Source organism: Panthera pardus, unplaced genomic scaffold (assembly GCF_024362965.1).
Source record: "Panthera pardus isolate Hobbes unplaced genomic scaffold, ASM2436296v1 HiC_scaffold_6, whole genome shotgun sequence".
NCBI lineage: Eukaryota > Metazoa > Chordata > Mammalia > Carnivora > Felidae > Panthera > Panthera pardus.
The window spans coordinates 1,130,220-1,156,712 of record NW_026526991.1 but is presented as its reverse complement, the minus strand read 5'-3'; the positions used below and the strand labels follow the sequence as shown (position 1 = coordinate 1,156,712).

Here is a 26,493-nt window from a genome sequence, read left to right as displayed (position 1 = left end):
AGTGTGGTCAGTGTAGATAAGCAGTTACCAGGCACAGAGGGGCGGGGTTTGGTATAGATGGGTCCTGCCTCCACTGGGGGCTGCTGATTTGCTCCTGGAAGACCCACCGTGTTGGTGATGGGGAGAAAAATGGAAACACCCCAATCTCCCCTCCCCAGGATGGGTGTCTCCAACCATGCTGTTCCAGCGGCCCTCAGAGAGTAGCGGGTGGGGCCATTTGTCCTGCTGCAAGGTGTCCTGTGCCTCCTAGGTGCTCGGCTGGAATCCAAAACCCTCTGTCTTAAAGGATCCTGCACTGTGTGGACAGTTCTGGGGTAGTGCCACTCTGCCCAGCCGACAAAGGGCCTTTGGCTGGTGCCTGCAGAGTCTTTTGCTCTTGTGGGGCCGGGGGGGGGGGGGAAGGCAATAGACCCTCTTCCCACAGTACTCGAGGGAGGGGACTGTTGTCTCCCAGTGCGCCCCCCAGATCGCTACCGGCTGGAGGTTGGCTCCCCCACAGTGCATGCACACGGCAGCGGCATCACTTTGAAGAAAGTCCCACACTTTGGAACCTCCAAGTTTCAGCTCCTAAGGCTGTTTGCAAAATAGAAACCAGTTCTCCCTGCATTTCTCTTTCCCCATCCATGGTCCGGAGAGGTTTTCCTCTTCTGCTAACTCAGTACCTCAATTTCACAGTTCCTCTCTGCCTTTCTCTTCCTTTTGTCTGTCCACGGAACGGGTTCCCTCTCCTCTGTGCCTACTCCATTTTATCTCCCCCAATTCACATACATGCACTGCACCTTGATCCCACCAAGCTGTCTCCTTCCAACCGTGGAGATCCTTCTGCCACTGCAGATTGATTTCCTGGGTGTTCCAAGTGATCTGACCTCAATACAGCTCTGTTTGAAGGAGGAGGGAAATCCCGGTCCCCCTACTTCTCTGCCATCTTAACTCCGCCTCTTGATTATTATTTTATTCTTTCATTGTTCCTTTATATCATTATGTTAATTAAGTCCTTTAACCTGTTCGATCCATTAATGTATACCTTGTGTGATATTGCCAATATTGCTTTTTTTTTTTTATTTGCCTGCTCTCTTTGTTCATTCCTTTTATTTTCAATCTCTGTTTCCTTTTTTTTTTTTTTTTTTTAAGAGTGCCTCTTGGGAGCAGCATGGAAGAATTTATTCTGTTCGTATTTAGTGTTACACACTCGATTTTACTTTTTTCATCTTCTGCTGTGTTCATTATTTATTGTCACTTGTTTCTTCTTTCCTTCTCTCCATCCTGGGTGGGGCTGTCCCTAGTGGAGGCAGCTAAGGCAGGCCGTTCTGTGTCAGCATCCGGCTTTCAGGCACGGCTGGGGTGAGCGGAGCACGCAGCCATTGGCAACGCCACCTTCATTAGACCGGCTCTGCAGCACAGTGTGGGGGCTCCTTCCTGGCTTGGGAGCCTCCAAATCTAGCTCTCCCTCTTTCCTAGAGTTTCAAGGAATCACCCAACATCTTTTTTAACAAATCTTTCTTTTCTGCTTTAATCAGCCAGAGTCGGTGCCTATTTCTTCAGCTCAGAACACCGAATAACACTGTTCCAAGTGGTTTTCTTCCCCAATCAAGTCTATGAGCAACTGTGTGCGTTCAACAGTTTTACCCTATTTGTTTAGATATGTAGTAGATACTGAGAAAGAACAGAGAATATTCGGGCGACGAAATGATCCAGCTATTCTAGACCACAAGAGCAAATTCCCAAACACATTTTTTTTTCTTGGTGCCGTGAAATGAAAACCCTTTAAGCTCATTTTTTTACGAAGGAAAGCCCTGATTCCCCTTTCAGAAAGTAACCCAAGTTTTACAGACTTGAAAATCATCTTTATTTTTTCAATTACAAAAATATATACCCACTTATAAAAGAAAACAGAAGAATGAAGGGGAAAAGAAAGGCTTCCTGGACTCGGGGAGGAAGGTCCGGGGTGCACATGGAGGTCACAACTTGCTCCTAAGAGGCAGCAGTTTATGAAGCATTGAGATGCTGCAGGAACAGGGTGGGTGGTGGGGGGAGGGCTGATGGTCATTCAAGTTTCAAATTTCTGAAATCATTCCTTAAATCATTCAGGGGCTGTTGAGAGAGAAAGAGAACAGTTCAAAGTGTCACTGGCAACAAGCGGTGCAGGGGGCAAGAGAGGGAGAGGGGACCAGAGGAGCCTGGTCAAAGAGGCCAGGGAGGCCTCGAGGGAAATGGAAAGCTGATGAGATCCTTTTTTTTTTTTTTAAAGTTTAATGTTTCTTTATATTGGAGGCGGGTGGGGGGAAGGGGCAGAGAGAGAGACTCTCAAGCAGGATCCTTGCTGTCAGTGCAGAGCCGGATGCGGGACTGGAACTCACAAACTGAGATCGTGACCTGAGCCCAAATCAAAAGTCGGACATTTAACCGACTGAGCCACCCAGGTGCCCCGAGATCCTGAGAAAAGGGAGCTAAGGAAGGAAGTGGGAGCCTGGGAGCCCCTACTGGGGGGAAGGGTGTCTCAAGAAAAGAGAAAGGCGTGGAGGGGCACTGAGGACAGAGAGCAAGGACAGAGAGAAGGGGGGGGTGAGCTGGGAAGGGGAGTCCCAGGGGGAGGGAGGCCAGGTGCCTGCAGCAGGGACAGCTTCTCACCGTCAGGATCTTCCCAAGCCTACGTTTTATGCTTTCACTGTATTGGTCCAGGTTGCGCCAGGGCTGGAACAACCTGTCCTGGTGGTCCACAAAATTCCTCCAGCAGTCCTCAAACTCTGAGACGGAGGAGGAGAAGGCAGTGAGGTCCCAGGACGGGGGAGCAGCCTGCCTGCAGCCTGCAGGGCCAGGGGCTCCTCCTTCCTTTTCCCTTCCGGGTGGCATCACATCTTGGGCCTCAGCTGGGGCACCCCGCTTCGGTCCAGCCTCCCCACCCACCCCCATCAGTGGCTTTTCCCTCTTGGAACCCCACATCCTCCCATCCCCTGACAGCTGTGCCCTCTCCCCACCTGGGAGGCTCATGACAGCCACTGGGATCCCGGATGCGTGCAGGTGTCTCAGCCCCTGCTGATACTTCCAGCGCCAGTGGACGTACAGGCGGGAGGCAAAGATCCGCAGGCTGAGGTGGGGGTTGTCTTTGACAAACGCAACCAGTTCCTCGGCACAGAAGGGGCAGGGGCTCCATGTGATATAGCAGATGATTTCGAATCTCTGGGATGTGTCCCGCGTCAGTGACTTGATCTTGTCAATAAAGCATATTTCTGCATGGCGCTTTTTCTAGGGAGTGTCCCAGACAGAGAGAAGGGTTGGTTACAAGGCAGAGGCCAGAGGTCACACACTGTGGGTGCCATTGGGGATGACAGGCTCTGCTCTGTGAACTCACCTGGGACAGGGAAAGAACTTTCCTTCCTTCCTTCCTTCCTTCCTTCCTTCCTTCCTTCCTTCCCTCCTTCCTTCTCTTACTCACCCATTAATTGAGTACCCCCAAAGCACCCACAGCTTGATCTGAATCAGACCCAGCAGCACCCCCCCCTCGGCCACAGACACCCCTACAACACGGTCTCAAATGCTCTGCAGACCTCGCCTTTTGGACATCTGGAGATGTTTGAATGCGGGGGGGGGGGGGGTCCAGAGGAGCGAGGAGTGGGTCAGAATGGGAGGGAGGCGGGACAGGGCAGGTGGGAAGGCGGGCAGCAAAGCAGAGGGCAGGGATATGAGGGGGTTCTCGCAGGTGGGGTCGAGCGCTCCGTCCTTGGAGGACCTCTTGGCTTCTCAGAAACGGCGACTGAGCTGAGATCCAGAAGACAAGTAAATATTAAATTCTCAAAGAGGGGCAGGGAGAGCATTCTGCTGGAGGGAACGGCTTCTGCAGAGGCCCGGGGACAGGAAAACTGTGGAGAGTTCCTGGGGAGTGGGGCTAACGGAGACCCGGCTAAGCCTGCCCTGTGTCCAGACAGCCCGCTCGGCACCTTGTTTCGAAGGCAGTCTTTGTCAATTAGGGTGCCTTCGGGCAGCTTCAGCTGGTAGCACAAGTAGGTTTTCCTCCGGTAGTAGTAGGGCTTTGGGACCCGGTGCTGGTTGCCAAACTGACGGTAGAATATGTCTTCTTGTAGTGGATTCATTGTGGGTCTGGGCAAGAGGAAGGAAACCAAAAGGTGCAGAGGGTGTCTTCTGGTGTTTATCCCAGGCTCTGTCACCTCCTGAGCCCAACTCCTTGGGTCTACTTGGGCCCCTGGGCGGGGAGGGAAGGGCCAGTCTCTTTTTCTTTGTTGGCCGGGACTGGGGAGAGAAAAGGAAGAGGGTGAATTGAGTGCCCGCCGCCCTCCCCGCCTCCCGCCCCGGCGGCGACACACGGCCCCACCTCCAGTCTGGTGGAGCGCCCATCGTCACCCACCCTGGAGGCCTTAGCAGGCAGGACGCCTTGAGCTGGGTGGGGGACCCCGCCCCAAGAACCAGCATCACGTGTGCTTCTTTGGCTCACCCATCTTGTCCTGTGCCCCAGACCCCTCTGCTCAGGCCCCACAGGCATCTCAACCCTGACACGTCCGGTGCAGATCCCTTCTCTCTGGGGTGCGAGGGGGTGAACTGGTAATTCTAACTCTGTGCTCTTTGCCTAGGCGTGGGCATCACAGCTTTGTCAGTACAAAGCCCAGAGAGGCTGGTGAACAGGAAAACCTGCTGTCACCGAGGGAGAGCTGTGATGGCGACTTTGGCCACAGGACTCACACAGCTTTTCCTCCCCCCAGCGGTGATTACACTCTATAGACGGTTCCGTCCCGTATCTTGCTTTTTGTTTTTTTCGTTTAATGTTACATCGCAAAGTGACGTGGCTCATGTGGGCGTACGTGCACAGATTCTTTTTGATAAATGCTGTTGGCTCTGCACAGATAGAGGTAGGTGGACAGACCTGGGAGCCTGCCTGCCTGCCCGGGACAGGTGCGCGAATCTCCGTCTGGCGGGGCCCCACTGCGTGTGGGCGTTACTGACCAAGCAGACACCGAACGGTCTGAAGAAATTGGGGGAGCTTGATGGAGCCCCAGCCGCTTTCCTTCTGGACACTCCAGCCAAAGGCAACGCGACCCGGGTGACCACGGGGTCTGGCTCAGGTGACCACAGACACTTGGAACTGGACACAGGAATCAAGCCGCGGGTGTCCTTGCTCAGGGCACAGACTATGGGGTCCGTTCCGTGTTCCTTGCAAGGCCAGAAATGCCTTCCCCAGATTTCCGGCCAACTCGTTGAAAGACCACTGATTCCACCAACCAAGCCATTTCTGTCCTCTGATCTGCTGATGAACAGAGCCACCAATTTCATCAATGGAAACCCATCTCTGATGTCTCTTAGGGTCATTAGTAAAGCTTCAGGTGGATTTGGATGACTGTCATTGAAGAAGCCATGTCTGCCTCGTGGCTTTGGATCACCCCTCGGCGACCTCACCGGAAGCTTGGTACTCTCAGGTAGAGACCCCAGCTGCCCTCACCATGAGGATTAGGTTGAAAACCCCCATTCATAGCACACTTAGGACAGCTGACTGGCCCGGGGCTTCGCTTCCTGATTTTAGCACTGAAGTTCCCACGTTCTGGGAAACTCCCCCAGTCCCTGGCAAACCCAGACGCTCAAGGCAGAAACACTTTACGTTTTGGACAAGTGCACTATCGTAACAGCACAAACGTTGAAGCTTGACCTTGAACGGCTAAAATTCAGGGATGAGAGAAACAACTTGTAAGAAACATTTCAGGACTAATTTAGTTTTTCACAGCTGGTAGCGAGTTCATGGGAAACAGTTTATCTTCTTGTCTTGCAAATGAGTGTTGCATCCACAGAACAGAAACGAAACCATCCACAGAATGAAGTCTGCAGAAAGGCGCGACGCCCACGGTTAGAGATACGGGGACAAACACCGAGAGGAAACTTAAGACTGTGCTTTGCTTAAGATGATGAATGCTACCCAGGGAACAACAGTGAAATAGCCTGCAAGGTCGTCACGGTCAGGAGGCGTTGGGCTGCTTCTGCCAACAAAGACAGCATCGCTGATGCACGTTGCCGAGATGGTCCTCAGACCTGGACCGCAATCTGGATGAAACCAGACCGGTGGGTGCCAGAAAGCCAAGCTAATCAGTCTTGACGTTTACCTAACCCCCGATCAATCAGAAGAACCCACGGCCCTGGACCCCTGACCCTTAATTTTTGCCCGTAAGCGCTTGCAGACCCTAGGGGAGTTCAGGACTCTGGAACATGCGCCCCCTGTTGTCCTGGGTGACGCCACACTCTTAGCGAGCCTCTCTTCCCTGCAGAAGCCCAGTGTCAGTGTCTCACTGGTTTCCTGAGCATCCGGCAGATGAACTCTTGCTCAGGGTGGTTACAGACACGAGAGGATTCTTGGCCAAATTGTGCAAGTCTTTAGAATAAAATGTATGAATAAGCTTTTATAGCTGACTCCAACAATTGTCTCAATCATCCTTGAATGGAAAGTCTGTAACGAAGCCTAAACAAAGCACTTTAGAGAGACCCATGGCCACCCCCATAGGATGGGAGGCAGAGGGGCTGCTGGAGGCGGGGAGGGGGGTGGTAGTGGTGGGACATCGGCCCTGGCGGTGCCCACAGACCAGAGGCAGGAGCAGACCCTGCGGATGAGGTGTCAGAGAAGGAGAGGACCGAGGGCTGGGGCAGGACGAGGGCAGAGAGGAAAGCCAGCAGTGGGACCTGCTTCCTGCCGTCGAGTGCCAGACTCGGGGGCAGGCTTGTCCCATCCTGCCTTAGGCTTTGGGCTCTCCAGCACCAGTTCTCTCTCACAAGGCTGCCCTTGGCCTTGGGAAAGCCCCTCATCTGTGAGGGTCCTCCCAGATTAGTCTGAGGGTGGACCCAGCCCCTTCCTGCCTTACAGGCAGGGATGGAAGGCCCCAGGTTGGTGTTGCTTCTCTGGGCTCCCACCCCCCTTCTTTGCTCCTGACTTACCTGCCCCTGATGGGCCCTGAGCAGCTGTCCCTTCTCAGCTGATTTGTCGCAGTCCTGCCTTTATCTGGGGCACCAGGGCTCCATTCCTCTCACCGGCTTTGCTTTAGGAGAGCCCCAGTGTGACAGTGACCTCCCAGGCTGCCTCCTCAGAAGCCCCACCTCCTTCCTGCTTTTGCCCCAAGGGTGGGAGGGCCCTCAGATGGTTGCACTTCCTCAGGCTCAGAGCCACCTCTCCCAAGGCCTTCCCCCCGCCCTGGGCACAGCCTCCCTCAGAAGGAGATGGGCCCCATTGGGCAGCAGGACCCAGGTTATGGAAAAGGGAAAGAGAAAGTACTTTGCCAGAGGGGGTTGGGACAGACACTGGCTGGGGAGAGCAGGACAGAAGCCGGTGGCTGGGGAGGGGCGGGCTCTCTGAGTGGGATGAGCCCTCTCCTGTCCACCACTGTGTGACCCTTAGGAGCCATTCAGGCCCCCAGCAGGACGCTGGGTGTCTGGAAAGGGAGGGCCAGGGCTCAGCCCTGCAGATCTTCATCCGCATTCCAGGAGAAGGCAGGTGTGTTGAGCACATCCTCTACCACAGCCCCCAAGAGCTTTGGGACGGGCCGATCACTGCCCTCCCATCTTAGATGAGGTCCCAGCACAGAGAGGCTAAGGTACTCTCTGGAGCCACTCAGCAAAGCAATGGCCGAGCTGGAATGCCTTCCAGGGGGCCTGGCCTGGCTCCTCCTGCTTCCTCATTATTCCATGGATAGGAGTGGGTGGGGGCACAAGGGGAGGGCCCTTGCTGCCTCTACAAGGCCTCCCAGGTCAGGGATCAGGGATCTGGGCTTGAAGCGGGCATCCTGCGAGCTGTGTGCTTGCCTCGTCACGTGTCCACCAGGACCCCAGATGGAGAAACAAAGAGCAACCGGGAAAGTTGACTCCTAGACAGGAAGAGGAGGCCTTGGAGCAGACACCTGTCACCCCAGACCAGACCGCACGCGCATGCGAGTCCCCAAAGAGCTTCTTCCGGCTGGTGCCCCCACACCACCTCATTCTGCCCACTGGCCCTGGGATGGCCCCAACGGGGGAGGGTAACAAGAGCGTGGGCAAGAGTTGGAGGGAATGGCATCCCCTCCCATCTGTTTCAGTGTCCAGAGTTTCCAGCCAATGGAAGATTCCAGAATGAGCCGGGCCCTTCCAAGAGAGTGATCGGATGTGCACACTCAGGTGTGGCTCAAGTTGACAGCTACGCGGCCTCTGGCCCGAGAAGCACTAAGGGTGGGCAGCAAGGCTCAAAGCCCTTCTCGCCTTTCCCTCGTGACAGCACTCCTGCAGCTCTGGCCTGGAGAACCCCCGCTAGCCCTCGGAGATGGGCAGAGAAGGGGGGTGTGCCAGAGCACGACAGTGACTCTTGGAGGAGACCTCCCGGAGGCCCCTGCGGATCTCTAAGATGGGCCTCCTGCCTTGTTCTTTTCTCCAGAGGGAGCAGATATTGTGAGCTGGCCACGGGGGCCCGTTTGCATGACCGGGACAGGGGAGAGGCGTGTGGTCCCCGGGTGTCCCCCTCGGTGCCTCCCAGCTTGGAGGACGGGTGGACAGGGAGAGCAGCGGGACAGACTGACTGAACAGCCAGAACTCTTCTGCACCGTGCCCTCCGCCCCAGGCAGCAGTGCAGACAGGGAGGGGAGTGAAGAGACAGGTGTCGGGGGCCACCGCTATGCACACCTAATGGGCCAAGGTCAGAGGAAGAAACAACGGGTCCGTGTGGGACCCAAGACGCTCTCCACAGTGATTTTCTGGATGTGACCAACCGCACACCTGCCCTTCTGCTCTTCCTTCCTGGCTTTTGTCTGCCCAGAATCCCAGCATCTCAGGCTGATCTCTTCTCCTTTTCACCGTGCCCTGGTCCAGGCCACCCCGTGGGGCGCCGCCACTGACTTTCCAAAGTTCACGCGGTAGTCAGCTCGGCGGTCGAAGGACCAGGTGTTCCCTCTGTTTCTGTTTCTGTTTCTGTTTCTGCTTTATTGTCTCTAATGCTTCTGCTTGTTTCCCTGTGTCCCCAGCTTGACTCTTGGCCACCTACCACTTTTTATTCTGCTTTATGGAAAAGTCCTCCCATTCCCAATCCTATGTTAAAAAAAATAAAACACACTTATTTAAAAGTTTACTTAATAACTAATTTCTTGCTCACTCTCTGTCCTCATCCCCAGGCTGCAACCTGTCCAGAACTTTCCCTCTGGCAGCCATGTGGGAAAGGGGAGAAGGGACAAGGGAGCCAGGATGAGTGTGGCGGTGACCCGGTGACAGGCGGTGGGGGGTCCAGGGCAGCAAGGGCTGGAATGGAAGCAGGTGAGACGGGGCGGGGAGGTGGCAGGTCAGGCAGAACCCAGGAGACAGGTACACAGAACAAGGATCCTGCTTTTTCCCACCCTCTTAGCTCCAAGAGGCTGAACCGTGTGTCCCCCAAATCCAAGTGCTAAAGTCCCAACCCCTGGTGCCTCAGAATGTGACTACATTTGAGGCACAGGCTTTAAAGAGATGGTTGTTAAAAGGAGGCCCTTAGGATGGGCCTGATCCAATCTGCCTGATGTTGTTATGAGAAGGGGAAACTGGGACACACAGAGGGGCACCAGGGGCTCCCCACAGTGAGCACAGAGGACAGACCATGGGAGGGCGGAGCAAGAAGGTGGCCCTCTGCTGGCCAAGGAGAGAGGCCCTAGGAGGAGCCTGACCCAGGGACACCTTGATCTCGGGCTTCCAGTGTCCACGCTGTGAGGAAACAAACACCTGCCGTGAGGTCCCTCAGTCTGTGGGGTTTTGTTCTGGAAGCCCTAGCAGAGGAATGCGGTCACTGTCCTCAAGGACCCTGGTTCTCTGATAAGTCACATCCCCGGTAAGGATGTTACTCACATCTTCCAATTTTCACAGCTAGACATACTCAAGCTCGTTTGCATTCAGTTTATTAACAAGAAGGTGAATGTGGTGAGATGGGAGGAACCAGGCTGGGGGCTCCCTCATGGGGGAGAAGGAGGCCTTGAGGGAGGAGGGAGGATGCGCAGGAGGAAGTGGGGGTGGGGAGGGGCGGGGACCTGAGGCGCTGGGGAGGGAGGTGCGGTGGTGTGAAACGCAAGGAACAGCAGCTGCAGGGGGGCTGAGGACGCCCTCACCTAAGGATTTCTTGAAGCTTTGCAGCCAGGAAATCATAATCTTTTAACAGATTCCATCTCTGGAAGCGCTTTCTCTTGTGGTACACAAAGTTGTCCCAACAGTATTCAAACTCTGAGATAAAGAGGGAAGAGAGCAGTCATGTGGGCCCTGGGAGGTCTTCTCCTCCTGACCCTTCTGTGCCCCCCTCCTCAGGGCCTAGTCTCTTCCCTGCCAAGTGCCACCAGTCTTGCCTCAGTTTCCTCCCACTCACTCGCCCTGGGGACATTCTAGATCCTCCCCCACCCCTGTCTCAGTACTATTCTCTCCCACAGTCTGGGTCCCCAGCTCCCCTCTGCTCTCACCATCACAGGACATGATGTCCAGCTGGACCCCTGCGTCCCATAGCTTGCAAAGCCCCTCCTGGTAACTTGGGTGCCAGAAGTAGTAGAGGCGGGAGGTGAAGATGCTCAGCGTCAAGTTCCTGTACTCCTCCAGGAACTCGACCACCTCCTCTGCACAGGTGGGGCAGGGGCTCCAGGATAAGAACCAGGTGACATTGTAATCCTCATCACGGTACGGATACTGGTCACGGAACCAAGAGAGGAAGCACTGTTCTGCATGGCATGGAGCCCAGGGATGGACCTGGGAGAAGTAGAGAAGAGAAGGGAACACTCTTGGCTGACAGAGCAGACAGAGTGGCAGGACTGGGTGCCGTGGGAGGAGGAGTAAAGGGGCAGGAGCCTCAGGGGTATGTCGTTCATTGATTTATCACTGCTTTCCATCTCTCCCTGCCCTGTCTTTTTTTTTTGAGCCATCCCTTCCCATAGTTATCCACCATGCATCAATTCTAACATCTATTCTCCTTCCATCCATTTATCCATCGATCCAACCATCCAACCATCCATCCATCCAACCATCCATCCAATCAACCATCCATCCATCCATCTATCCATCCATCCATCTATCCATCCATCCAACCATCCATCCATCCAACCATCAAACATCCATCCATCCATCCATCCAACCATCCATCCATCCATCCAACACCCATCCATCCATCCATCCAACCATCCAACCATCCATCCATCCAACCATCCAACCATCCATCCATCCAACCATCCAACCATCCATCCATCCATCCATCCAACCATCCATCCAACCATCCATCCATCCAACCATCCATCCATCCAACCATCCATCCATCCATCCATCCATCCATCCATTCTGCCCTCAGCCAGGCCCTTTTGGCTCTAGGCTGGTTCCCTGGGTGATGGCACCTGGAGAGCGTCACACAGCCATGCTGTCCCACAGGGGAACCGCTAGCTGCACACATCTTCAGACCACTTGACCTGTGGCTCGTGTGAACTGAGATGGGGGGCAAGTGTAAATACACATCTCATTTCAACAACGTAGTAAAAAAGAAGAATGTAAACGACCTCATGAAGAACTTTTATATTCATTGCAATTTGAAAGAATCTCTTAGATATATTGCCTAATACATTATCAATACTAATTTCATAAATTGCCTTCAGCTCTTTGAACACCGGGTACTAGAACAGGTGAAACGACCTTTCACCTGTTAGTACTGCTGAAGCATACCCCCGACCCAGCCCATCATGGTTCTCTCCTGGAAACAGGCTCTGCAAAGTCTGCAGTATCAGGGGAGGGGAGAGGGCAGGGGTATGGTGGGACCTGTCTCAGGAGTGGCAGTGGTTAGGGGACAGGGCTGCAGCGTGGTGGCTTGGCTGTAGCAACTGCTGATGCTGGTCACTGGTGCCATGACCTCCTTCCAGGGACATCTAGGCTGTGGCTGGGAGCAGGCCAGGGGTAGGCAGGACGAGGGGTGTGGGCTGTCCTCTGAGAGATCAGAGGGCCTGGGAACGGAGGAGTCAGCCGTGTGGCCAGGGGACGGCTCTACCAACGGAGCCATTACCAGGGCAGAGAAGGCAATGGTGTCCAACAGGCCCTGACTTTCGAAAGATGCTCTTTCATCCAAGACTGCCAGAGGCCAAGGTCCAGGACAAGATTTGAAGATGGCCGGAATGCCAGCAGACTCTCTGAACGAGGCTCATCGGATGGGTCAAATGCCATCCTGTATCAGGTTCCCAGAGGGTCAAGCAGGGAGCTCATTGGGTCCATGACTTAGGACAACGTCGTGGGAAGGAGCACCCACCACTAAGAACCCCCATCTGGCATCTTACTTATAACATTCTTCTCCTCACTGCCCCCTGACTCTGCTCCTGCCTGATAGGGTCCGGGGAGGGGGGGGGGGTGCGTACCTTGTTCCGAAAAACTCCCCAGTCGCTGTCATTATAATAGAAGTAGTCTCTCTCCACTTGGAAGCAGAGATAACAGAGTTTCCGCCCAGAAGCGTAGCGCAGGTTTGGAAACTGGAAATGGAAGGTCTTAGGATCTATCCTGTCCATTGGGTTTCTGGGGGTAAAGGAGAGAAAACAGAAAATGCAGAAAGTGCCCTCTGGAGTTGTCCCTGGTGGGTGGCCTGCCCTGGGCACGGTGGCTCCCTCCAGCCCTCCTGGGCCCTACGCAGTGCTGCTGCTTTTCCAGGCTGGAAGGGGGACGTGCCTCCAGGGACAGTAGGGACAGGGACCCCACCTCTAGGGCCCCCTGGGCCCTGCTCCTTCCAGTAGCACACGCACTCATGTTTTCCTGCCCGCCCTACCCCCAACCCATTAGAAAAATAACAAAGAGAAAGAGAAACTTCTCTATCCCAAAAGAACAGCTTTTTGAAGACCTCAGTTCAATTCATTCCTGATTTTCCACCTGTTTGTTTTTTCTTTTTAAGTATCAGGTTAATGCTTAAATTCGGAGGCTCAGGCTACTGTGCTAAGTGCCTCAAATATCTGAACTCACCGACTCCTTCCCAGATCCTGGGGGAGTCACACCCACACTTTAGAGGGACAGGAGCAGGGGCTCTGGCAGGTGAAGCAGCCTAGCCAAGTCCACGGCTAGTAAGTGATGGAGCTGGGGCACCTGTCCAGACAGGTTATTTCCAGCAGGGACCTTACATGGCTGCCGCAGCAGCATATGCGGTCTTAAATGTGTCTTTTTTTCTACTTCCTTTTAAATAGGCACATTCCTTCCAGCCAAGGCATCTTCCTTCCGGATGCATGCCGGTGGTAGTTACAAACGTGAAGCATGAAGCTCTCTCCCCTAGGTTGTGGGTAAGGTTGAGAACAGTCTGCATTTACACTAAAACCTTGGATGGCGAGTAACCTGTTCTGCAAGTGTTCTGCGAGACGAGCAAACATTTTTCATCAAGTTTAACTTGATAAAGGAGTGATGTCTTTCAATATGAGTAGTTCGCGATGCCAAAGGTCACATGATCACAACTGAGCCAATGGTTCTTCTCTCTGTCTCTCTGTCTCTGTCTCTGTCTCTGTCTCTCTCTCTCTGGCTGCAGGATGGTGGGTGATCATCTCCCATGCTCGGATGCTCGGTCTCAGGCAGGTGTGTTTGGCAGAAATCGGTGATTTTTCAGAACGTTGGAAGGTGCCCACAACTGGCACTAATGTGTTTTTTGTCTCTTCAAAGTTCCTATGGACAGTCCTTTGCTTTTCCAGACAAGAGTAAGCTTAGGAATGCTTTGCTTCATTCCAGGTGAGGCTGCCTGCGGATATAGACCCTTTCCTCTGCTGCCTTATCGCCAGTTGCATTAAATACAGTCTATGACAAGAGTTTATTAATACTGTACTATAGTCAACATCCATTAGTAATAGTGAAAGTTGTTCTACCAATAACCCTCCTCTTTCTTGTCTCCCTCGCTCCAGCCACGAAGCTTTTCAAAGGTAAGTGCAGGTTAATTTGTTTCTTTTTCTTTTTCTTTTGTATTCTCCTTATTATTTTGTATTCTATTACAGCTTTGTAATCATTTTTATATGAATATTTGGGGTTGTGGAATGAATCATCTGAGTTTCCATCATTTCTTTTTTAAACAAAATTTTTAAAATGGTTTATTTATTTTTGAGACAGAGAGAGACAGAGCGTGAGCAGGGGAGGGGCAGAGAGAGAGTGAGACACAGAATCCAAAGCAGGCTCCAGGCTCTGAGCCATCAGCACAGAGCCCGACGCAGGGCCCGAACCCACAAACTGCGAGATCATGACCTGAGCCAAAGTTGGACGCTCAACCGACTGAGCCACCTAGGCGCCCTGAGTTTCCATCATTTCTTATGGGGAAATTCGCTTTGCCATACAAGTGCTTTGGATTACAAGCACGTTCCTGGAACAAATTATGCTCACAAACCAAGGTTTTACTGTACTTGTCTGTGGTGGAGAGAGCTTTGCAATAGATGACTTCTCTTCTTGCCTCTGAGAGCTATCCTCACACTGTGCTTATTGTATTGTAAATGATGTGGGAAACAAAGGCAGAAGAAAAAATTTCAATTTCCTACTGCCCATGGCCCATTTAGAAGTCCTTCGCACAGGCAGAGTGACCTTCCTCTAGGAGCTCAGCTGCCTCGATGATGACACTTTGCTAAAGGCCAAAGGGAATCTTAGCTAAACATTATCCCAACCCCTAGGACCTGCTAAGTCTACTTTAACATATACAAATTCCTTGGGGAACCTCCTTTATCTCTACCCCCCAAGACGTATGTTGGCAATCATCCTCCAGACATATGGCCGACCGATATACATGTGAAGGGTCTCATGACTGAGTTTTACTGAACAGTAATAAATGACCTTGTCCTAACAGCAGCTAGACCCTCAAAGTCCTGGAAACCTTGTTTCCAAAATAACTTAGAGACTTATGCTGTCCCTAACCCCCTCCCAACCTGTATGTATATAATCATTCACTCTTCAGAACCCCAGTGTGGCTCTTCCTGCCCATGAGTCCTGTCCCCATGCTTTAATAAAACCACCTTTTTGGGGGCACCTGGATCGCTCACTCAGTTAAGCATCCGACTTCGGCTCAGGTTATGATCTCGCAGCCCATGGGTTCGAGCCCTGCATAAGGCTCTGTGTTAACAGCTCAGAGCCTGGAGCCTGCTTCAGATTCTGTGGCTCACTCTCTGCTCCTCCCCCGTTCACTTTCTGTCTCTGTCTCTCAAAAAATAAATAAACATTTAAAAAAATTTTTTTTACTGAAAACAAATTAAAAAAATAATAAAACCACTGTTTTTGCACCCAAGACGTCTCAAGAGTTTTCTCGGCCATCGACTCCAAACCCCTACACTTCAAACCACATCATAAATATGAGAGAAAATCGATTCAAGTGCTTGAAAGGAAATCCACCAACTGCTTTGACCACCCTGTGGTTAGATTCAAAGCGTTTAACAGAGCACAGGAACTTCCGGAAGCCTCTGAAAGTGGGCATCACCCGGCACAGGCAGGGCCAGACATGCCCAACAGACTTTCAGACCCAGAGGCTGGGGGGGGGGGGCACAGGGCTGGGTGGTGGGGGAGGCGGGAGGGGTGCGTTCAGAAGCAATCACGGGAGCATCCCGGGAACAGGGTGAGGATCCAGTTGGGAGTGGGTCCTGCAGAGAAGGAGCCCAGAGAGGGAGAGAAGGGAAGGGGGACCGCGGGGAGGAGGAGGCCAAGGACAGAGGCAAACACTGCAGGGCCGCCAGAAGGAGGGGCTGCAGAAGGGGGCCCAGCAGGACAGAGCGAGCAGAGAGCAGGGGTACCTTGGGCTGGGGCGCCAGGGCTCCATTCCTCTCTCCAGCCTTGGTTTGGGAAAGCCCCAGTGTGACAGTGACCTCCCAGGCTGCCTCTTCAGAAGCCCCACCTCCTTCCTGCTTTTGCCCCAAGGGTGGGAGGGCCCTCAGATGGTTGCACTTCCTCAGGCTCAGAGCCACCTCTCCCAAGGCCTTCCCCCCGCCCTGGGCACAGCCTCCCTCAGAAGGAGATGGGCCCCATTGGGCAGCAGGACCCAGGTTATGGAAAAGGGAAAGAGAAAGTACTTTGCCAGAGGGGGTTGGGACAGACACTGGCTGGGGAGAGCAGGACAGAAGCCGGTGGCTGGGGAGGGGCGGGCTCTCTGAGTGGGATGAGCCCTCTCCTGTCCACCACTGTGTGACCCTTAGGAGCCATTCAGGCCCCCAGCAGGACGCTGGGTGTCTGGAAAGGGAGGGCCAGGGCTCAGCCCTGCAGATCTTCATCCGCATTCCAGGAGAAGGCAGGTGTGTTGAGCACATCCTCTACCACAGCCCCCAAGAGCTTTGGGACGGGCCGATCACTGCCCTCCCATCTTAGATGAGGTCCCAGCACAGAGAGGCTAAGGTACTCTCTGGAGCCACTCAGCAAAGCAATGGCCGAGCTGGAATGCCTTCCAGGGGGCCTGGCCTGGCTCCTCCTGCTTCCTCATTATTCCATGGATAGGAGTGGGTGGGGGCACAAGGGGAGGGCCCTTGCTGCCTCTACAAGGCCTCCCAGGTCAGGGATCAGGATCTGGGCTTGAAGCGGGCATCCTGCGAGCTGTGTGCTTGCCTCGTCACGTGTCCACCAGGACCCCAGATGGAGAAACAAAGAGCAACCGGGAAAGTTGACTCCTAGACAGGAAGAGGAGGCCTTGGAGCAGACACCTGTCACCCCAGGCCAGACCGCACGCGCATGCAAGTCCCCAAAGAGCTTCTTCCGGCTGGTGCCCCCACACCACCTCATTCTGCCCACCGGCCCTGGGATGGCCCCAACGGGGGAGGGTAACAAGAGCGTGGGCAAGAGTTGGAGGGAATGGCATCCCCTCCCATCTGTTTCAGTGTCCAGAGTTTCCAGCCAATGGAAGATTCCAGAATGAGCCGGGCCCTTCCAAGAGAGTGATCGGATGTGCACACTCAGGTGTGGCTCAAGTTGACAGCTACGCGGCCTCTGGCCCGAGAAGCACTAAGGGTGGGCAGCAAGGCTCAAAGCCCTTCTCGCCTTTCCCTCGTGACAGCACTCCTGCAGCTCTGGCCTGGAGAACCCCCGCTAGCCCTCGGAGATGGGCAGAGAAGAGGGGTGTGCCAGAGCACGACAGTGACTCTTGGAGGAGACCTCCCGGAGGCCCCTGCGGATCTCTAAGATGGGCCTCCTGCCTTGTTGTTTTCTCCAGAGGGAGCAGATATTGTGAGCTGGCCACGGGGGCCCGTTTGCATGACCGGGACAGGGGAGAGGCGTGTGGTCCCCGGGTGTCCCCCTCGGTGCCTCCCAGCTTGGAGGACGCGTGGACAGGGAGAGCAGCGGGACAGACTGACTGAACAGCCAGAACTCTTCTGCACCGTGCCCTCCGCCCCAGGCAGCAGTGCAGACGGGGAGGGGAGTGAAGAGACAGGTGTCGGGGGCCACCGCTATGCACACCTAATGGGCCAAGGTCAGAGGAAGAAACAACGGGTCCGTGTGGGACCCAAGACGCTCTCCACAGTGATTTTCTGGATGTGACCAACCGCACACCTGCCCTTCTGCTCTTCCTTCCTGGCTTTTGTCTGCCCAGAATCCCAGCATCTCAGGCTGATCTCTTCTCCTTTTCACCGTGCCCTGGTCCAGGCCACCCCGTGGGGCGCCGCCACTGACTTTCCAAAGTTCACGCGGTAGTCAGCTCGGCGGTCGAAGGACCAGGTGTTCCCTCTGTTTCTGTTTCTGTTTCTGTTTCTGCTTTATTGTCTCGAATGCTTCTGCTTGTTTCCCTGTGTCCCCAGCTTGACTCTCGGCCACCTACCACTTTTTATTCTGCTTTATGGAAAAGTCCTCCCATTCCCAATCCTATGTTAAAAAAAATAAAACACACTTATTTAAAAGTTTACTTAATAACTAATTTCTTGCTCACTCTCTGTCCTCATCCCCAGGCTGCAACCTGTCCAGAACTTTCCCTCTGGCAGCCATGTGGGAAAGGGGAGAAGGGACAAGGGAGCCAGGATGAGTGTGGCGGTGACCCGGTGACAGGCGGTGGGGGGTCCAGGGCAGCAAGGGCTGGAATGGAAGCAGGTGAGACGGGGCGGGGAGGTGGCAGGTCAGGCAGAACCCAGGAGACAGGTACACAGAACAAGGATCCTGCTTTTTCCCACCCTCTTAGCTCCAAGAGGCTGAACCGTGTGTCCCCCAAATCCAAGTGCTAAAGTCCCAACCCCTGGTGCCTCAGAATGTGACTACATTTGAGGCACAGGCTTTAAAGAGATGGTTGTTAAAAGGAGGCCCTTAGGATGGGCCTGATCCAATCTGCCTGATGTTGTTATGAGAAGGGGAAACTGGGACACACAGAGGGGCACCAGGGGCTCCCCACAGTGAGCACAGAGGACAGACCATGGGAGGGCGGAGCAAGAAGGTGGCCCTCTGCTGGCCAAGGAGAGAGGCCCTAGGAGGAGCCTGACCCAGGGACACCTTGATCTCGGGCTTCCAGTGTCCACGCTGTGAGGAAACAAACACCTGCCGTGAGGTCCCTCAGTCTGTGGGGTTTTGTTCTGGAAGCCCTAGCAGAGGAATGCGGTCACTGTCCTCAAGGACCCTGGTTCTCTGATAAGTCACATCCCCGGTAAGGATGTTACTCACATCTTCCAATTTTCACAGCTAGACATACTCAAGCTCGTTTGCATTCAGTTTATTAACAAGAAGGTGAATGTGGTGAGATGGGAGGAACCAGGCTGGGGGCTCCCTCATGGGGGAGAAGGAGGCCTTGAGGGAGGAGGGAGGATGCGCAGGAGGAAGCAGGGGTGGGGCAGAGGGGGTGGAGACCTGAGGCACTGGGGAGGGAGGTGCGGTGGTGGGAGACTCAAAGAACAGCAGCGGCACAGGAGGCTGAGCATGCACTTACCTAAGGATTTCCTGAAGCTCTGCAGCCAGGAAACCATAATCTTTTAACAGATTCCATCTCTGGAAGCGCTTTCCCTTGTGGTACACAAAGTTGTCCCAACAGTATTCAAACTCTGAGATAAAGAGGGAAGAGAGCAGTCATGTGGGCCCTGGGAGGTCTTGCCCTCTGACCCTTTGTGCCCCCCTCCTCAGGGCCTAGTCTCTTCCCTGCCAAGTGCCACCAGTCTTGCCTCAGTTTCCTCCCACTCACTCGCCCTGGGGACATTCTAGATCCTCCCCCACCCCTGTCTCGGTACTACTCTCTCCCACAGTCTGGGTCCCCAGCTCCCCTCTGCTCTCACCATCACAGGACATGATGTCCAGCTGGACCCCTGCGTCCCATAGCTTGCGAAGCCCCTGCTGGTAATTTGGGTGCCAGAAGTAGTAGAGGCGGGAGGTGAAGATGCTCAGCGTCAAGTTCCTGTACTCCTCCAGGAACTCGACCACCTCCTCTGCACAGGTGGGGCAGGGGCTCCAGGATAAGAACCAGGTGACATTGTAATATTCATCACGGCATGGATACTGGTCACGGAACCAAAAGAGGAAGCTCTGTTCTGCATGGCATGGAGCCCGGGGATGGACCTGGGAGAAGTAGAGAAGAGAAGGGGACACTCTTGGCTGACAGAGCAGACAGTGTGGCAGGACTGGGTGCCGTGGAAGGAAGGGTAAAGGGGCAGGAGCCTCAGGGGTATGTCGTTCATTGATTTATCACTCCTTTCCATCTCTCCCTGCCCTGTCTTTTTTTACTGAGTCATTCCTTCCCATAGTTATCCACCATGCATCAATTCTAACATCTATTCTCCTTCCATCCATCTATCCATCCATCCAACCATCCATCCATCAATCCATCCATCCAACCATCCAACCATCCATGCAACCATCCATCCATCCATCCATCCATCCATCCATCTGTCCATCTGTCCATCCAACCATGCATCCATCCATCCATCCAACCATCCAACCATCCGTCCATCAGTCCAAACATCCATCCATCCATCCGTCCATCTGTCCATCCGTCCATCCGTCCATCTGTCCATCCAACCGCCCAGCCATCCAGCTATCCATCCAACCATCCATCCAACAATCCAACCATCTGTCCATCCATCCAACCATCTAACCATCTGTCCATCTGTCCAACCGTCCATCCATCCATTTGTCCATCAGTCTAACTATCTGTCCATCCATCCCTCCGTCCATCCATCCAATCATCCAACCATCCATCCATCCATCCATCCAACCATCCAATCATCCAACCATCCATCCATCCATCCAACCATCCAACCATCCAACCATCCATCCATCCATCCATCGATCCATCCAACCATCCAACCATCCATCCATCCATCCATCCATCCAACCATCCAATCATCCAACCATCCATCCATCCATCCAACCATCCAACCATCCAACCATCCATCCATCCATCCATCGATCCATCCAACCATCCAACCATCCATCCATCCATCCATCCATCCAACCATCCAACCAACCAACCATCAATCCATCGATCCATCCAACCATCCAACCATCCATCCTTCCATCCATCCATTCAACCAACCATCCAACCATCGATCTATCCATCCATCCATCCAACCATCCAACCATCCATCCATTCATTCAACCAACCATCTATCCATCCATCCATCCATCCATCCATCCATCCAACCATCCATCCATCCATTGAACCAACCATCTATCCATCCATCCTTCCATCCATCCATCTAGTCATCCATCCATCCATCCATCCATCCAACCATCCATACATCCAACCATCCATCCACCCATCCATCCATCCAACTATCCAACCATCCATCCTTCCATCCATCCAACCATCCATCCATCCATCCATCCTGCCCTGAACCATGTCCTTTGGGGTCTAGGCTGGCTTCCTGGGTGATGGCACCTCGGCAGCCATGCTGCCCAACAGGGGAACCACTAGCCACACACATCTTCAGACCACTTTACCTGGCTGGTGTGAACTGAGGGGGGGGGGGGGAGCAAGGGTAAATACACATCCCGTTCCAACAACATAGTAAAAAAGAAGAAAGTAAATGACCTCATGAAGAACTTTTATATTCATTACAATTTGAAAGAATCTCTTAGATATATTGCCTAATACATTATCAATACTAATTTCATAAATTGCCTTCAGCTCTTTGAACACCGGGTACTAGAACCGGTGAAACGACCTTTCACCTGTTAGTACTGCTGAAGCATACCCCCGACCCAGCCCATCATGGTTCTCTCCTGGAAACAGGCTCTGCAAAGTCTGCAGTATCAGGGGAGGGGAGAGGGCAGGGGTATGGTGGGACCTGTCTCAGGAGTGGCAGTGGTTAGGGGACAGGGCTGCAGGGTGGTGGCTTGGCTGTAGCAACTGCTGATGCTGGTCACTGGTGCCATGACCTCCTTCCAGGGACATCTAGGCTGTGGCTGGGAGCAGGCCAGGGGTAGGCAGGACGAGGGGTGTGGGCTGTCCTCTGAGAGATCAGAGGGCCTGGGAACGGAGGAGTCAGCCGTGTGGCCAGGGGACGGCTCTACCAACGGAGCCATTACCAGGGCAGAGAAGGCAATGGTGTCCAACAGGCCCTGACTTTCGAAAGATGCTCTTTCATCCAAGACTGCCAGAGGCCAAGGTCCAGGACAAGATTTGAAGATGGCCGGAATGCCAGCAGACTCTCTGAACGAGGCTCATCGGATGGGTCAAATGCCATCCTGTATCAGGTTCCCAGAGGGTCAAGCAGGGAGCTCATTGGGTCCATGACTTAGGACAACGTCGTGGGAAGGAGCATCCACCACTAAGAACCCCCATCTGGCATCTTACTTATAACATTCTTCTCCTCACTGCCCCCTGACTCTGCTCCTGCCTGATAGGGTCCGGGGAGGGGGGGGGGTGCGTACCTTGTTCCGAAAAACTCCCCAGTCGCTGTCATTATAATAGAAGTAGTCTCTCTCCACTTGGAAGCAGAGATAACAGAGTTTCCGCCCAGAAGCGTAGCGCAGGTTTGGAAACTGGAAATGGAAGGTCTTAGGATCTATCCTGTCCATTGGGTTTCTGGGGGTAAAGGAGAGAAAACAGAAAATGCAGAAAGTGCCCTCTGGAGTTGTCCCTGGTGGGTGGCCTGCCCTGGGCACGGTGGCTCCCTCCAGCCCTCCTGGGCCCTACGCAGTGCTGCTGCTTTTCCAGGCTGGAAGGGGGACGTGCCTCCAGGGACAGTAGGGACAGGGACCCCACCTCTAGGGCCCCCTGGGCCCTGCTCCTTCCAGTAGCACACGCACTCATGTTTTCCTGCCCGCCCTACCCCCAACCCATTAGAAAAATAACAAAGAGAAAGAGAAACTTCTCTATCCCAAAAGAACAGCTCTGTGAAGACTTCAGTTCAATTCTTTTTTTTTTAATTTTTAAAATTTAATTATTTTTGAGAGACGGAATGTGAGTGGGAGAGGGGCAGAGAGAGCAGGAGACACAGAATCTGAAGCAGGCTCCAGGCTCCGAGCCGCCAGCACAGAGCCCGATGTGGGGCTGGAACCCAAGAACTACCAGATCATGACCTGAGCCGAAGTCGGATGCTTAACCGACTGAACCACCCAGGCACCCCTCCTGACTTTGTTTTTACTGAACAGTAATAAATGACCTTGTCCTAACAGCAGCTAGCCCCTCAAGATCCTGAAAACCTTGTTTCCAAAATGCCTTAGAGTCTTACGTTGTCCCTAACTCCCTTATCATTCACTCTTAGCAACCCAAGTGCAGCTCTTCCTGCCCACGAGTCCTGTCCCCGTGCTTTAATAAAACCACCTTTTTTTTTTTTGCACCAGAGATGTTTTAAGAATTCTTCCTTGGGGGGTCCCGAACCCCTACACTTCAAACCACATCATAAATATGAGAGAAAATCGATTCAAGTGCTTGAAAGGAAATCCACCAACTGCTTTGACCACCCTGTGGTTAGATTCAAAGCGTTTAACAGAGCACAGGAACTTCCGGAAGCCTCTGAAAGTGGGCATCACCCGGCACAGGCAGGGCCAGACATGCCCAACAGACTTTCAGACCAAGAGACTGGCCTGGGGGGGCACAGGGCTGGGTGGGGGAGGCGGGAGGGGTGCGTTCAGAAGCAATCACGGGAGCATCCCGGGAACAGGGTGAGGATCCAGTTGGGAGTGGGTCCTGCAGAGAAGGAGCCCAGAGAAGGAGAGAAGGGAAGGGGGATCCCGGGGAGGAGGAGGCCAAGGACAGAGACCTGCATTTCCAACCAATCTCTGGTTCCCAGAGTTTGGCGCTACAGGGCCGCCAGAAGGAGGGGCTGCAGAAGGGGGCCCAGCAGGACAGAGCGAGCAGAGAGCAGGGGTACCTTGGGCTGGGGCGCCAGGGCTCCATTCCTCTCTCCAGCCTTGGTTTGGGAAAGCCCCAGTGTGACAGTGACCTCCCAGGCTGCCTCTTCAGAAGCCCCACCTCCTTCCTGCTTTGTTCTCAGGGGAGCCCTCAGGTGGTTGCACTGCCTCGGGTCAGACTCGCCTTTCCTCTGAAGCCTCTCCCCTGGGCACAGCCTCCCTCAGAAGGAGACCAGCCCCATTGGGCAGAGTTATTGCAAAGGGAAAGAGGAAGGAGGACACCGGAGGGGGTTGGAACAGATTGGGTGGAGAGTGCAAGACAGAAGCCGGCTCCTGGGGAGGGGCGGGCTCTCTGAGGACTCAGGGTGAGCCCTCTCTGAGTCACCTCTGCGTTCCCATGTCCCCACATCTGGGCCCAGGTGTTGCTCTCCACAAGCCTGTTGAAAGAATGGAGGTAAGGATGTGGTGTGTACTTTATGTCAGAACTCCTGTGTTCTCTCTTGACTCCACAGTAGTAAAGGCACAGATGGGCTTTGGGTTCCTAATTCTGTGGTTGGTCCTCTGCATAAATCCCCTCAGCCTTCATGTGGCAGATTGAGGGCAGAGACAGGTGGAGAGGGAGAGAGAGAGGGAGGGAGGGAGAGGGAGAAGGAGGGACAGCTTAGGTTTCTCTTCTCTTCTTAGAAGGACACCTGGGGCGCCTGGGTGGCTCTGTCAGTTAAGCATCGGACTTTGGCTCAGGTCATGATCTCATTGTTGTGAGTTCGAGCCCCGCGTCGGACTCTGTGCTGACAGCTCGGAGCCTGGAGCCTGCCTGGGATTCTGTGTCTCCCTCTCTCTCTGCCCCTCCCCTGCTCACGCTCTGCTCTGTCTCTCTCTCTCTCTCAAATAAATAAACATTTAAAAAAAAGAAAAGAAGAAGGACACTAATCCCCTCACGGGCCCCACCCTCATGATAACATCTAAACCGAATCACCCCAAAGATCCTACTTTTAACACCATCCCACAGGAGTTTAGGGCTTCAACATATGAATCTGGAGGATACAGTCTTTCAACCCAGGACAGTTGTGACTGACAGGATTCCTTTCGATGACTCAGGGACAGGATGGCTGATGTGTCATCACACTGCTACATGAGGGGTGAGTTATGCCTTACACTCAGAGCTGAGTCTCTAGGCCCTGGTGCTGCCTTTCTGGAGGTTGGAGGATCGAGTTCGTGCTCACCACTTCCTCACGGGAGGCCCAGAATGTTAGTGATGGTAGCTGGGCCATTGCTGCCCTTAGCAGGATGGAGATTTCCTGGTGGGAATAAAAGAAGCAAAGGTGTATTGGCTGGGAAGTAGGTTCATAGTGGATGCTGGTGTCTCAGGTGGAGGCTGTGGGGAGTCCTCACACTGTGCCCTGGGGGCAATAGTGACAAAGGAGCGATAGGCAGTGGGTCCCTCCTTCTACCTCACCCACCTGAGCTCTTTGGCTGGGCAAGTTCCCTTGGGTGCTTCTTTACCCTTTATCACAAGGCCCAGTCTTGACAGGTGGCATTTCCATGCCATCATGGAGGTAGTTCCCCTTGGGCGCTGTCTCACCTTTGCTCTGCCCAAGTGAACGGAGGTGAAATCAACATGCAGCTCTCTGAGGACCCCATGAAGAATTTGGCCGCTCATGGCCCTCTCCCCACTCTCACCCTGAGTGTCTCTCTGCATTTCCAACCAATCTCTGGTTCCCAGCGTTTCAAGTGCTCCCTCAGAGAGCCCCAGGCCCTTCTCAGGAACACTGGTGCCTGTGTGAGTCAGGGAAAGTGGAACTGAAAGGCAGGTCTCTGGAAGGACGGGCAAGAGGGGCAGGGATGATATAGAGGGCTCCTGGTTTCAAGAAACAAGGAAGGGCCAGAGTGTCTGTTTTGATCTACCGCCGGTGAACCCCTCGATCCCTGTCCCTTGTCACCGGTTGCGTGACCCAGGCTCCAGGTCAGGTTCAGCTCTGAGGGTTGGCTCAGTTAAGGGCTCTTGTGGTGGGCAGGGTCCCGCTGAACAGCCAGAGTCCATGGAGCAAAGAAACAGGAAATCCAGTGACAAGTTCAGTGTTGTGCCCACCTGTCCAGCCTCTTTTTGTGTTATGTGAATTTAACCTGAGTAAATTAAAAAAGAAACGGGACACATGAACAAACCTCAAATTGTTTGAAATTGTACTGGCTCTTTATAGATCAACATGAATTTATGGACAAATTTTCAGGTTCCATGACAAATCCTGCTATCAACGTGCAGGTTAATTTTGGGAAGCATAGACATCTTTGTGGCACCGAAGGTCTCTATCCATGAACATGGTACATGCTTCAATTTATATAGTTCTTCTTTTTATGTTTTCAATGAATCTTGTACTTTTTAAATTTTTTTTTTCAACGTTTTTTATTTATTTTTGGGACAGAGAGAGACAGAGCATGAACGGGGGAGGGGCAGAGAGAGAGGGAGACACAGAATCAGAAACAGGCTCCAGGCTCCGAGCCATCAGCCCAGAGCCTGACGCGGGGCTCGAACTCACGGACCGCGAGATCGTGACCTGGCTGAAGTCGGACGCTTAACCGACTGCGCCACCCAGGCGCCCCGAATCTTGTACTTTTTAAAATAAAGGTCTCACACATTTTGTTAGGTTCACTTCTAGTAAACTCTTTGGGAGATATTGTAACCTTTATCTACCTTTACCTTTATCTACACTTTTGTTTGTTGCTAGTGTCTGGGAACACTATTAATATTCCTAAACTGAAGTTGGATCTACCAACCTTACTGAGAATTTGCTTGCTGTTTCTCATAGTTTCTGTTTTTTGTGTTTTTTTGCAATCCCCACAGCTCTTGTCCTTTATTGAAGCCTGTGGGGCACTGGCTTGGACAACAACACAGTGTTGAACAGTGACAATCATAAAGGGGACTTTTGTGTCATTCTATTTTTAGGGGAATATTTCTAAGAGGGAAATAGAAAACTGTCCCAAATTCTTCATTTATCTTTTTTAAAAAATAATTTTTTGAGTATAGTCGAAGTCCCATATTCTTTAAATCTTTCTTGGCTTGAATATTTGTTTGCTAACCATTTAATTATGATTTTTGCATTTATGATTAGAAATATGGCTGTAATTTTTCTTACTCATGTTCTCCTTATTTAGCTTTTTTATAATTATTATTTTAAAATAATGTCTACACCCAAAACCGGGCTTGAGTCCACAACCCTGAGACCAAGAGTCACCCACTCCACTGACTGAGCCAGCCAGACATCCCTCTTCTTATTTAATTTTAAATCAAGATTATTGTAGCTGCCCAAAATCAATTGGGGAGTTTGGCTTTTTTTTCCAATTTCC

At 53.1% G+C, this 26,493-nt stretch overlaps 1 protein-coding gene across 1 annotated transcript; it reads right to left on the bottom strand.

The window, feature by feature from the left end:
- Positions 1 to 1,822: 1,822 nt before the first annotated feature.
- LOC109265241 (DNA dC->dU-editing enzyme APOBEC-3F) lies at positions 1,823 to 23,281 on the bottom strand. The gene is made up of 12 exons (XM_053894750.1): positions 23,172 to 23,281; positions 21,727 to 21,880; positions 19,131 to 19,410; positions 18,791 to 18,902; positions 12,330 to 12,483; positions 10,413 to 10,692; positions 10,071 to 10,182; positions 4,954 to 5,097; positions 3,936 to 4,245; positions 2,976 to 3,243; positions 2,629 to 2,744; positions 1,823 to 2,091 (listed from the first exon to the last, which is right to left on the bottom strand). The coding sequence occupies exons 1-12, from the start codon at positions 23,195 to 23,197 to the stop codon at positions 2,044 to 2,046; spliced, it is 2,004 nt and encodes a 667-aa protein (XP_053750725.1). The 5' UTR covers positions 23,198 to 23,281; the 3' UTR covers positions 1,823 to 2,043.
- Between the last annotated feature and the right edge of the window lie 3,212 nt (positions 23,282 to 26,493).

Coding starts and splice junctions, on each gene's coding strand:
- LOC109265241 (XM_053894750.1), bottom strand. CDS start 23,197: ATGGAGCCCTGGCGCCCCAGCCCAAG. Junction 19,411..21,726: donor GGGGAGTTTTTCGGAACAAG/GTACGCACCCCC, acceptor TACTTCTCCCAG/GTCCATCCCCGGGCTCCATG. Junction 10,693..12,329: donor GGGGAGTTTTTCGGAACAAG/GTACGCACCCCC, acceptor TACTTCTCCCAG/GTCCATCCCTGGGCTCCATG.